Source organism: Phaethon lepturus, unplaced genomic scaffold (genome assembly GCF_000687285.1).
Source record: "Phaethon lepturus isolate BGI_N335 unplaced genomic scaffold, ASM68728v1 scaffold16475, whole genome shotgun sequence".
In the NCBI taxonomy this organism is placed as follows: Eukaryota; Metazoa; Chordata; class Aves; order Phaethontiformes; family Phaethontidae; genus Phaethon; species Phaethon lepturus.
The window spans coordinates 39,227-52,125 of record NW_010541472.1 but is presented as its reverse complement, the minus strand read 5'-3'; the positions used below and the strand labels follow the sequence as shown (position 1 = coordinate 52,125).

The 12,899-nt window shown below is 38.8% G+C and overlaps 1 protein-coding gene across 1 annotated transcript in view; it reads left to right on the top strand.

Annotated features, from left to right (window-relative positions):
- Positions 1–285: 285 nt before the first annotated feature.
- Positions 286–12,899, top strand: part of MEGF10 (multiple EGF-like-domains 10) — a gene marked incomplete at its 5' end in the record, with an annotated part of 47,581 nt that continues 34,967 nt past the window's right edge. Inside the window, 6 exons of the mRNA XM_010287751.1 lie at positions 286–532; positions 1,136–1,256; positions 3,113–3,249; positions 5,556–5,768; positions 11,738–11,912; positions 12,769–12,889. Coding sequence (XP_010286053.1) covers positions 286–532; positions 1,136–1,256; positions 3,113–3,249; positions 5,556–5,768; positions 11,738–11,912; positions 12,769–12,889 — 1,014 coding nt within the window. The remainder of the gene's footprint in view (positions 533–1,135; positions 1,257–3,112; positions 3,250–5,555; positions 5,769–11,737; positions 11,913–12,768; positions 12,890–12,899) is intronic.

Sequence of the window (12,899 nt, the reverse complement as noted above, 5' to 3'; positions counted from 1 at the left end):
CATAATGAAGAGTTTTGCCAATGAAGAGACTAGAACTTGCATTTACTTCAGAGCTTCACATTTTAAAGTGTTTGCTTTTATGCTTGAGAAATTAATTTGTGTGCATAAATTAAGTTCCATCTGCCTGCCAAAATCCTTGAGGACCAAGGAGAACTGAGGCTGTACTACGTAACTATTTCCATTTTATAACTTTCTGGGTTTTTTTACAGTTGACTCATAGTATCTTCAGTGCTGTAACATGCGCTATTATAAAACTGCTGTAAATTTTTCCTTCTACCCCTTCAGCATGTGACAGTGACCACTGGGGACCTCACTGCAGCAGCCGCTGCCAGTGCAAAAACGGAGCCTTGTGCAACCCCATCACTGGAGCATGCCACTGTGCAGCGGGTTTTAAAGGTTGGCGCTGCGAAGAACGTTGCGGTCAAGGGACGTATGGAAACGATTGCCATCAAAAATGCCAATGTCAAAATGGAGCCACCTGTGACCACATGACTGGAGAGTGCAGATGTCCTCCTGGATACACTGGTGCCTTGTAAGCAGTAGTTATACTATTTATGAGGGAGAAAAACAAGTTTTAAGTAGTGCTAACAAGAGAAATTACATTTAGATAAACTTTCGATATGATACTGTTGGTCGGGCTGCTGTGTAACGCAGGGAAGCAGGGCTAGGCAAACCATGTTGCAGTGCACATTCAGATGTATAGCTGAGAGAAAGCCCTCTTGATCTGGACTGCTAAGTAAAAACCACAAAAAGTAGCAGCAGGAGCTTCTTCATGACCGCGATGAAAATGGTTTGGCTACAAGTTTGGAAAATAGCATTGAAACATGGAGTTATTTGGCTTTCTCATTCCAGAATAGACTTTGAGCTTTGTCAGTAAAAACAAATGAGCAGCAAACGGTGTAGAAAGAAATATCTTTAAGAAGAAATAATTCCTAGATTGCCATGTCTGTTTCCTTAGATTTGTTGCGTGGATGCTATACAATATTTAGTGTGCATCTCTTTATGTTGCACTGCTTTCTGTTTCATACTTTTGGCCAGAAAAATTACCGATAGCATTAAAAATAAAGAGGTGGGTGGAGGCTGGAGTGTGTACCGAAGTAATGGTTGTCTCTGTTGTACACCATCACCTCCCCAGCTGTGAGGACCTCTGTCCCCCTGGGAAGCATGGGCCGCAGTGCGAGGAGAGGTGCCCGTGCCAGAACGGAGGCGTCTGTCACCATGTCACCGGGGAGTGTGCCTGCCCGCCAGGATGGATGGTAAAAACACTTTCTGAAATCGACACAACCCCGCAAAACTTCCATATTTGTGGATTTTGGGCAGTGTCAGCAAAGGGTAGAAAATGAGGATAGCAAATGCAGTCTGTTTGTAGCCAGGAGTAATGAGAAACGTATTTTAGCATAAGGGACTGGAATAAAATACTTGCAAAAACCATCTGTTACTGAAAATCCTCCAGTTCTGTGCTGCCTTTTTAACCATATCAGATTCTGGGAAGCAAAAGACATGAACCATACTGTGGCAAGGCAACATCCTTTAGATCTCGTCTGGAAGTCATTAATTTCCAGATGTAACTTGATATTATAGGGAAGTGACATTGTTATATATTTTAGCAGTGTGTTTTGTGCCTGTATGCATGACAAAACCCCCAAACCTTAGATACTCTGTTAAATGTTGGTGATGGAAATGGGACATCAGAACTTTGACTTTATCTTTAGACTTTCTACCCTTTTGTCAGAGGGTGGAGAAAGAGGAATTGACCTTGGAGCTGCAAGTAGCCTCCCCTACTACCAGGCTGCCAACTCTGAGTTGGCAAATAATGGAGTTGGAAGGTGATCAAAAGGCTGGAGGGTGATCAAAGCCCAACAATTTCTTCAAATACATTTGTAGATAACATTCATCAATAGTATTTGTTAATAATTTTTTCTATTTAAATGTCCACATTGGGTGAAAATCCACGTTTACTGAACTATTCATTATCTCATGATAATTGAGATACTATCTTGTGACAACCTGTGGCAGAAGTCAGTTTTTTAGCAACTAGAGAACATAACTATAAATGATCATCTCTCGTAGTGTGTTTGAATAGCACCACTCACCTGACTACCCAACTGGATTATGGTCATTTTCGCTTTTTATTCCACTTCATGTTAAAAGAATTAAATTATTGGTGATAGAATACAAATGTTTGCATAAATTATCGACTCTCTTAATCTGCCTAAATACAGCTAATGAAAAATGAGACGGCATATGAAGCAGCGATGGAAATTTTATACTAGTGTGTGTCTTAACTATTAAATTAATGTTTAGCCCTTTGACTAATTTTCCATTCCAAGTAGTTATTTAAGCATAAGTCTTTGTTAGTTTCAGGTTTTTCAATTCTGTGAAACACAGTTTTGTCAGCATAACCTTTTTTGCTTTTCATGAAAAGAAGGTTTAAAGTAGCCAGGTATAAATCCTGCAGTATCTTACGGTAGCTGAAATACCTGCATGTCTTTTGCCTGATCAAATTCCTGTAAATACGTTTTTCTTTAAATAGCTTCTTAAAAAATTTATGATCTGATGCCCCCTTCACCACACAGGTGTAACTAGTTCCAAGGATGTAAATAGCAGGACAGAAATTCAAAACTCGTTGAAAGGAAGCAGACATCCTACCTAAGCTTTCAGTGAAATTACAAATAACTTCTCCTTTCCTCAGAAAAAAACAACTTATCATAAAGTAGTATAATTGGGGCATTACAGCAATTACTGATTTCTACACCACTACTCACTGGAGGGCATTTCCGGATGTCTTGATATATACTACTCCTGATAAATAAATTGGTAAGAGCTTGACATCAATTAGTCTTAAATGTCTAAGTGTTTTCACTGTTGCTTAGAGATAGCGTTTTTCATTAGCTTTGGCTTCCAAAATGGAAATCCTGAAAGATTATTCCTCCAGTGCTGAAACATACCCTGCTTTTAAAGCCGGAGAAGAGTCTGGCATTTCCAAGATCAGCACTGGACGAGTGACACGAGATCTCCTTGATCTTTCTTCATTGCAAACCTTTCCTCCTTGTCTATTCAAACTGTAATCCCAAATCTAATGTTAAGTTTGGGGTTTTTTTTGCACACACAGGGCATGGTCTGTGGTGAGCCTTGTCCTGAGGGTCGTTATGGGAAAAACTGTTCCCAGGAGTGCCAGTGCCACAACGGAGGGACCTGTGACTCAGCGACAGGTCAATGCCATTGCAGCCCAGGTTACACAGGGGAACGGTAAGGAAAACTTACTTTTGTCAGACTGCTGGACCTCCAAGGGGCATGCTACGACAGAAAAAGTTAAGAAGCTGGTAGCAAGCAGAATGAAAATACCTATGATACAATTAAAAGGATCTTATGAAATGTTTGCCATGTCACTTAGCTGATGCTGGGCCACAAGTTAAAAGTGCCTATGTGATTACCCTTCTGTGAGGAACTGCTTGGGTTCAGGATTTTCCTGCTGTGGCCCATGCTTGTGGGTCTCCACTTGAGTGGCTTGCAGAATGATTCAGTTCGGGGTGAGGAAGGAAGCTCTTGGTTTTGTGCAGATGTTTGGCAGTTATAGTAGCAAGGGAGGCTAATTTGAAGTGAGAAAGCTGGAGACTTGTCTTCTAAAGTATTTCATTCAAACGAAGAAGTGAAACTTGTTTATTTTCTGACTTGATTGTTAAAGGTTTTCTTTGGTAGATTGGAAAGATAAAACACCAAGACATCATTTTTAAAGGCAGTCGAAAGTGATGAAGGAGGTGTTTTACTGCATGTATTCTAAACGGCACACAACTCTTGCTGAAGTCAGCAGCAGCTTAATCACTGGGGTCAGTCCAGGGGATCTCTGCCAACAATAGTAGGTATTATAACCATATGCACCTCCCACACAAGTGTTCGCAGGACTTGGGGAGAGCTGTGCCAGATATAAGGGGGAAAAAAATTTATGAAGAAGAGAAACAATTAGTCCAGAGCCATTTGGATGCCAAAATTAAATTTGTGTCTGTGAAGAAGCAATGCAGAAGGTGGTAGATGTATTTAAAGAGGCACAGACAAGTCAGCAGGGAAATCAGAGGAATATTCATATGAGAGTCTATGCATTGCACTACACTGGTATTTCTAAAAGCAACTAATTGTTTTTGTCTTGGAATTTAAATCTGACTTTAATCTGAAATGCCTTACAGGCTGCAGCATTTGGTCACTTTTGCAAGTCTGAGCTACCTCTTTTCCTGAAAAACAGGCTCTGTTTGCAATTCTTTGGTTTTTCAAGATACTGCAAGGGCAGGAATGGGTCATAAGCAAAGTTGTAAACCTGGTTCTTATTTCATCTCAGTGGACTGGCAAGGGAGGAAAATGTTACAAGAAATGTATGGGCACTGCTTGAGCTAGCACATATATACCAGCAGCAAAAAGGATATTTTTTAAAAGTGCTAAGCTATTCTCCACTTCTGTGTGTAACTTCAGCAGTATTTGTCTGAGATTTCGGTGTGATGGTGACTCCTGGAGCTTGTTCATAGAGCAGGAAAGAGAGGACTCGTAGAGCATGTAACAGTTCCTAGATGATCTGAGTTAACACAAAGGAATCTAGTTTAAACTACATTTATAATTGTTCTGCCTAGTACTTTTTGATTGATACCTGTCCTCACCATGAAGTGGAAGAGGGTCTTTCAGAAGCTGATAAAGATGAAATTAAAAAAAAAATAAATTTCAAGGTTAAATTTTGTCTAATGTGGCTAGGATTCCTGATTGTCATTTGGAGAAAATTCATTCTCAGCTTTATTTGAAAACATTTAAACAGGGTTATTAGATCTGTTATTATGCTACACCTTGCTACTCTCTCCCGTATATGTTTAAACCCAAGCCTTTAGTAATTTTCACTTTCACGTGTTAGAAAAGTCAGGTGAGGAGAAGGGTTTTGTGTTCCTGAAGATTTTTCCATGTCGTCCCATGAATTTTTGAAGGGCAAAATCAACAAAAAAAATAGTTTTAGAGTGAAATTCTGAAAACAAAGATTTTCTGGAAACATCATGTGTTTGGAAACACAGTTAGAAAATATTGTCAGAGACTGCTGAACATGATTGCCAGGGAACTTCCTGGCTTGAGTGTCTGCAGGGGCGCGGGTGTCTGCTGGCTATTCACACTATTGCTAAGTGGAGAATCTAGATCACTTTAAAAAGTTTCAGATGGAGAGCTTTTGAAACAAAATACTTGAAAATTTATTCCTTCATACTTCAGGTCTGATTTAAGAGGGTTTGGTTTTGTTCTGAATGTGAAGTGCCATGGTCTGTGTATGCACGTTGTCTCCTTTGTTGGAGAGGGGGAGACCTTTTCCAAAGGAATTTGCAGAGCCAATGTTTTTAAGCCTCTCTAACTGAGCAGCAAAAGAAGCCAGAGAGACAGGCACTTTTAAATATGAAGTTATATAAACGCCCGCTCTGCCTAAGAGGTGTTTTAGTCCAGTGTAAGAGATTCCTCATAAACCTTATTTCCCTTAAATCTCCAAAAGCTGTAGCTTATGGGAAGTAAAACTAATTTTTGTTTGTTTGTTTTTCTTACAGTTGCCAAGATGAGTGTCCAGTGGGGACTTACGGGGTGCAGTGTGCTGAGACCTGCAAGTGTGAGAATGGTGGGAAATGTTACCATATCAGTGGTGCCTGTCTCTGTGAACCAGGATACACCGGAGAGCACTGCGAAACCAGGCTTTGCCCTGAGGGAATTTATGGTCTCAAGTGTGATAAAAAGTGTCCCTGCCACATGCCCAATACCTGGAGGTAGGCTTTACACCCTTCAGTCTGTTTTCTTTTTCTATATAGAACACAGAAATCCGGATATAATCTGAAAATAAATATTTATTGAATTTTCTAGAGATTTTTTTTAAACTAAACGTTACTTTCATGCAAACTGAACCAGCTAAAGACTTGTAAGAGTATTTGGTATTCTCTAATCATACCAAGAAAGAAAATATCAACTCAAAAGAGTTTCTGAATTTTAGTGCTTGCAATTATACTTGATATTAATATTCACTGTTGCATTTGGTTTTTCACCCATAAAATAAACGGTTAGAGAAGGTGTGACCTTTGTCTATATTTACCACATTAATAAATTATTATATTGTTCACTGTATAAAGTCAGGATACATCATATGTCCCTCGCATATTCTGGTGTACTGTAGATGAGAAATAACTGAATTGAAATCAATGGATGTATAGTGTTACAAGTTGGGCATGAGAGGAGAAACCACTTCTCTCTCCCTTTCTCTGTATGTGTATATACAAACTGGTGTAGGTGACTGTTTCAGTACAAAATTTCCAAGGTCCTACCAATTGTAAACCTAGGTTTCAGTAATACATTTTTTGTCATGGAAATTATTTTTCTAGAAAGCAGGTAAAATTCCCTGAAAATCTAATAAAAATAGTTTCCCAGTTGGCTTACCTTTCACCATCTCTCCTTATTCAGGTGGTAATGAGTCCTATTTTTTGAATCTTCTGTGGCTTTGTGGATTTTGCAGTGTTTCAGCATATAGTTATGAAAATCTAAAAACTAGCTATTTGGAGACAAAGTTTCAGCTGTGAGGGAGGAATGTCAGATGTCAGTCGAGGCGAGCCAACATGTTCATAGAACAATTCTGGACAGCTTTCTCTTGTTACAAAACACAGTTCTTCTGATGAAATACTTTGTTCATTGTGCATTCACTTGCGCATTTACTTACATTTAATTGCATTACTAATCATAGTACTTTAGATAAGGTTTGTGAGCATAATTTAAATTTTTGCTGTTGAAAATAGCTGTGAAAGAAATTTGCAGAAGTTATGGACTGTCACATAGAATGCTGCATGTTGTACATAAGATGCACTTTTCCTCAGAGATAAAACAAAAGCCTTTAGTCAGAATTTAGAAGTGATGTTAAAGCACTCAAATACATACATGAAAATACCTATTCTGTTAGGCCTCTGTGAAAAATTGCTTTGTACATTGTCTGAGTTGTTCAACATACCTTTCTTTGACAAACCATGTGACAGCAAACTGAATTCTTTTCCATTTCCATTAATATGCTTTTTACAGTTGTGTGCTTGCACTTCTGTTTATCCCATTTACTTGAAATGTCTTTTTTTTTAAATAGAGCTTTTGACATAAAATCAAGCAATTCATTCTTTGGGCAATGCATTCAAGAATAAATGGCACCATAATACTGACCTACGTAGCTCTCAAATTGTGCTAGTAGACCAAATGCTCTTGTGTTATGAATTATGGTTAGCTGCTTTCCTGGAAATTTGTCTGCAGACTGTTGTAGCAGCCTTGTTTGACAGGAACACATTACACTGTATAGTATTTCTGATATTCCAGGGATTACTTCTGATTCATGTTCAACACAGCTGTTCCTTCATTTATACCACTGGAAAACAGCTTGTGGTCAAATCAGATCACAAATGTTCACATGTAAACAGCAGCATATGGCTGGTCTTTTTTTGACCGTATTCCCCTCTGTATGACAAATCAAAAGGCACTTAACAGCCCTATAGGTTCGACAGCATATTTGCAAGGGCATAATGATCTGTGAGGAAAACAAAGATTTTCGTGACTTCACAAGTTTATTTTTCATACATAGGTTCCCTAGGTCAGGAAGTGATTAAGACCACCAGATAACAAAAATCAAAGGGCATCTGAGTAACGGTGTAGAAGATGAAGCTCCCTATGGACACTTTAACACTTTTGAGAATTTTTTCAGAAGCCAGTTGTGTCTGGCTGTCTTCATCTCTCACTAAATACCAGTCAGCCAGGAGACAACTTTTTAAGCACCTCAGGGAATATCCTCATCCCTTACTTGCCTACCACAAGTACTGTTTGGTCTGGCTTTAGCCAAAGGATCTTCTTCATAGCACTAACCCATTTAGCAGTAATAATAACAACCAATAATCCCAGGGCATGAAAAAAGGAGTACAATTCCTTCTTCAAATATGCTTTGTGTGTCTGTAGGTCTAGGATTCTGTTATGACTTCTAGGGGCCTTGATATCATAAACATTTTTTTTCATCTGGGTATGACCGCTAGTTTAGATATGCTGGAAGAGGAGCTGTTGGTAGGCTTAGAGCCCTGAGTTGTTACTTATGTTCTTAGTATTCATAGATATGGAAATGAACTAAAGTTAAAAAAATACTTAGCACCAAAAAATATTGCTGGAAGATATGCATACAGTAGTTGCAGTCTACAAGTATGTGTCTAGCCATTTTCTTCATATGCTTAAAAACACAAAAACATTATGATACACCATAGTTCAAAAACATATACATATTTCTATTAATGTTTTAGGAAATTGTATCAAAACAGCTCTGGCAATAGTTCATAATTTGCGTTTTGGGTAAACTAAGCTACAGCAATTTTGCTGCTGCTGTTGGTTGATGGCAGCTCCTGAGGATGAAAGGCAAGCCCATCCTTGTTCTTAGTTGCATTAGCAGCCTTTATTACATGCTTCGTAAAGGGTTAGATATAGATATACTTGAGAGATTTTATTCTTTCTGAGGGGTCCAGAGGACAGCAGCAGGTAACAACTCTCTTGTGTCAAGAGTTTTTTCCACAAATTTCTCTATTGCACTTTGGGAAATACATGAAAGGATTTGAGTGAGAGTGCAAATCAGACGCAGACTTTTGTTCTCTGGGACGAGGTGACACTATCGATTTGTCCCTTTTTACTTGATAGTCAAGAAAAAAACTAGAATGAGTGCTGGGTGGCTGAGACTAAGACCACATAAAACATGCTTGCTCAGTGGGGTACAACAGCAGTGCTGTGAGATGGTATGGGCAGGCTCATGTGTCCCTGCCATTTCCATCCACAGTTTGTGGGGCTTTTACAGAAACGTGGAATTCTGAAGATGCAGGAACGAGCGAGAAAGATCTCAGTTTGCCTCACCAACGATGTCACTTCATTTTGTACAGGAATGTTCTCCTAGCCTAAACTGCTTTTAGACTGGGTTTTGTCATGCCTTTACTCAAGTGACACCTGATGATCATTCAGAAAATGTAAGAAGGGCAGACTGTAGCTGCATATTTATCTAGAAGGTTTAGGAAGGATATTTGTTACACCTGTGTTACAGCATATGCACTGGTTTCAGGTCAGTCTCCAAGCTAAATTTGAGATGTCCCTGTTTGGGTTTTTTTTTGTTGTAAGCTCTTTCTGGTGATCTTCCACCACTGCTTCACAGGTGTAGGTAGGATCAGCTGGGTTCATTCTGTATCATCAACTAATTTGGTGTAGTTCAGGCTGGAATTAGGGTTTGTTCATGACGTGAGCTCTAATGGGGGTTCTTTTGTCTCGTGCTTCTTCAGAGATACATATATAGGGCTGAGTGGAACCTTATGATGTGATACATGCTTAGTTCATACAGTCTGGGTGTGTTTTTAAAGTCAAGATTAGGGCATCTTGCAATTTTGCATTTTTCTAATGTACTTACATGTACAAGAACTTTTCATGGAAATTTTATATTTCATAGGGTGCTCCAGAATTTAGTCGGATATTGAAATAGTGAAACATCTATATAAATCATATGAAAATCATTAAGTTAATCTAAGTCTTTCAAATATATCAACTACCCACATGTATTCTTTTGTCTCTGTACAGAGTAGGTTTGTATTTCCAGAAAGTGTGAACAAAAAACCAGGAATAAAAGCAGATTTTCTATCAGTATCTCTCAACATCTCTTTATTTCCCTATCTTAATATATAAATCTTATTGCCAATTAAGCTAACTGCATGAGAACCCATCAAAAAGCTTCAGAAGTGCTCCAGCTTCCTACATTTAATTACAAATTACAGAATACTAATTTTGGTGTCAATCAATATATGTGCAAGTATGCCTTAGTAACACTCACTGGGGGGCACAGAATATCAATGCCTCTGCTTCATACACAGTGCTTGCTCATGCGTGTTGTGTCCCCCTCTCCTGAAAGGAAAAAAAAAACAACAAACAATGCTGAGATTTATGTCTTAAAATGATGGTACTACTTATTTTATGTTATAAACATATTCTAATTCATATCCTAATGACTATTCAGTTGTGGATTGAAAAACCTTTTCGTATTCCCTGCCCTGTATTCTTCCACTGATAAGAAACATGTGAATTGGATCCAAAATGCCGCTGTGTGCCTACAGGAAGTCAGGAATAGGGTACAAATCTGATTATCTTGCTGCATCACATGTTTTCATAATTTTGCATGTATTTTATATGAGAATGGTTCCATTTCAACTTATTTCATGGCAGGCATACAACAGACTGTTGACTTGTGAACACCATGAGTTTTGAACCATTTCTGCATATATCATTTAGTTAAAAGACCTTTCCTCTCACTTTATGTAAACCAGCTTAACACTGTCAAGAGATTTTAATACCTTCGAGGCCCCCAAATTCTTATGATGTTATAGTGTATACAATAATATAGAGAGAGCAGAGTGCATAATGACATTCCAACATTTATAATTCATACTTTCCTTGAGCAATGGTATGTTGTCAGTTGGTTGTATACGGCAATAGGAAACTCTTAGTTTGGCAAAAGTACTCCTCAAGTCCAAGAGTAGTTGCAACTAATAATGCATTCCCTAGTTATGTTGCAAGTTTTTCAAAGAATATTGTTGTTACTTATGTTATAGCACCTAAAAGCGCAATAGGTTATTTTTCAAACTTTCAAATGGTCAGAAAAATACTCAGTTTCAAACACACCCCCACGCAAGGAGTCAGCAAATCTTGCAAAATCAGGCTCTTGTCATGGGTCACTTAATGTGTCTGGACAAAGGCACATTTTTTTCCAGCACACTTAAAGGAACTTCAATCAGTGGCAGACATATCTTTAAACAGTCTTCCCATTGTAAATATATTGGATTTGGGTATTAAGGCTTTCTTTTGGTGAGAATTAAGCAAGTGCTTTGTCTGCCAGAGGGCTACAGAGTACCCCATTGTGTCCACTTTCCCAGCACATATATCTTTGTGCAGCTGATGATGTCCATTTGTTATGAGGCAACAGCTGTCTGACTGGCCCTTCAATGAAACTGCTGTCCCAGGTAGGGACAGCTGCTCTGCCACCAGGTATGGCCAACACAGGGGAGATACCCTCCAAAAGGTCACTGCTCTGACGGTATATCTGACTTCTGCCCAATGCAAATGATTTTGTATCGTTCCCAGAAAGATGCCAGTTGTCTTCTTTTCAACCAACGATTTAAAGAAAAGAGCATGCTTGCTACTCATTGGGTGCTGTGTTATTATTTTGTGTTGGATGCCACACTATTTTACTGAAGCATTGCATCTCTCAGACAATATGCTGTTAAGCTGGGGCAATGTTACGAACATGATCCTATTATACTTGGAGTGGAAACCTGATACATTTTGGGGAACGTAATAGTTTCATCACCTTAATATTTGTAACCATGGATATCTACTTTATGGTTAAAACTACTTTTCAGATAGGTTTCTTTTCAATTAGCTATAGAAAAATGATACCTCTTCTTTTTGTTCCATGTCCTCCCAAAATGTCTATATGTTGTATGATGTTACATTTCTTATCTTAATTGGCATGCATTTATATACACATATACAGAACCCTTTGCTTTGTGGTTTGGGCAGTAAAACCATCTCCATGTATAGCATGCAAGATCCTTTATGCAACCAATCTATAATAGCATTTTGTTCTCCGGAAGGAAAAAAAAAAAGACACCACGTTTAGTCCTGAATTATTTATCCTTTCATCCCCTCCTGGCAGCTGTCACCCTATGTCTGGGGAATGCTCCTGCAAGCCTGGCTGGTCTGGGCTCTACTGCAACGAGACCTGTTCCCCAGGATTCTACGGCGAGTCATGTCAGCAGATCTGCAGCTGCCAAAACGGTGCTGACTGCGACAGTGTGACTGGAAAATGCACCTGTGCCCCTGGATTTAAGGTAAATGATTCTCACTTTCACAGTCCGTTTTCGATTCCACTGCCTTCAGTTCAGTGACAAATTCTTCAAGATGCCAGAGTGTGCTTTCTCCACCACAGTAAAAGAGAGGTAAGCATATTTAGGTACCACTGGGTGTGTTACAGGACCCTGAAAAGGCAAAATTTGTGATTGATTCTCAAGTACTGAAATGAAGCCATTTTAAGAAAGAAAAGTTAGTTGCTTTATAAGACAATGACAAGAATGACAGTGTGCTGTTGTGGTGTAAATAAAGGGAGGAACAATAGGTTTCAGTCATTGTCTTCTTGTACCAAGTCTTCATGCTCCATCCAGAGAAACTCCAGACAAAGACATTTGTTTTCACAGATGTTTGCTATGAGCAAACATTTACACACATTTGCTATTCCCTGTGCATTGGATGCTAATTTAACATAGAAAACATTTTACAGTGTGGTTGTTCTTCTAGGAATAATAGCTGTGAAAACTTCATCCAAATTAATTCTTAAAAATATTTTACATATCCACATTATTTTCCATTAAATCTCTGTCTTACTGTGTTTCGGTTTCATAAAGGGCTTCTTTATTACTGAAAATACTGTCCATTGATCTGACCAGGTGTTGTTAACTATGTGACCTGAGCTGTCACAGCAACTAATAGAAAACTAATGCTTGCTGTAGACTTAAAAAGCATGAAGGACTCGCTCTTCCTTTAATTTAGGATAACTTAGTGACAGTGTCGGACAGCCATGGGCTGTATGTTTTCTGGCTTTTATAGCACTTGAGTCAGCCCAGGTCATTTATTAGCTGTATTTTCTGAACCTCCTCAAATACTTTTCAGACTCTATTTTGTATAATTCAGGGTGCTGCTTGTGGTACTCCTTGTCTTCCGGGGACATACGGAGTAAACTGTTCGTCTCTATGCAACTGCAAAAATGAAGCCATCTGTTCTCCAGTAGATGGTTCTTGTGCCTGCAAAGCAGGTAAGTGTCC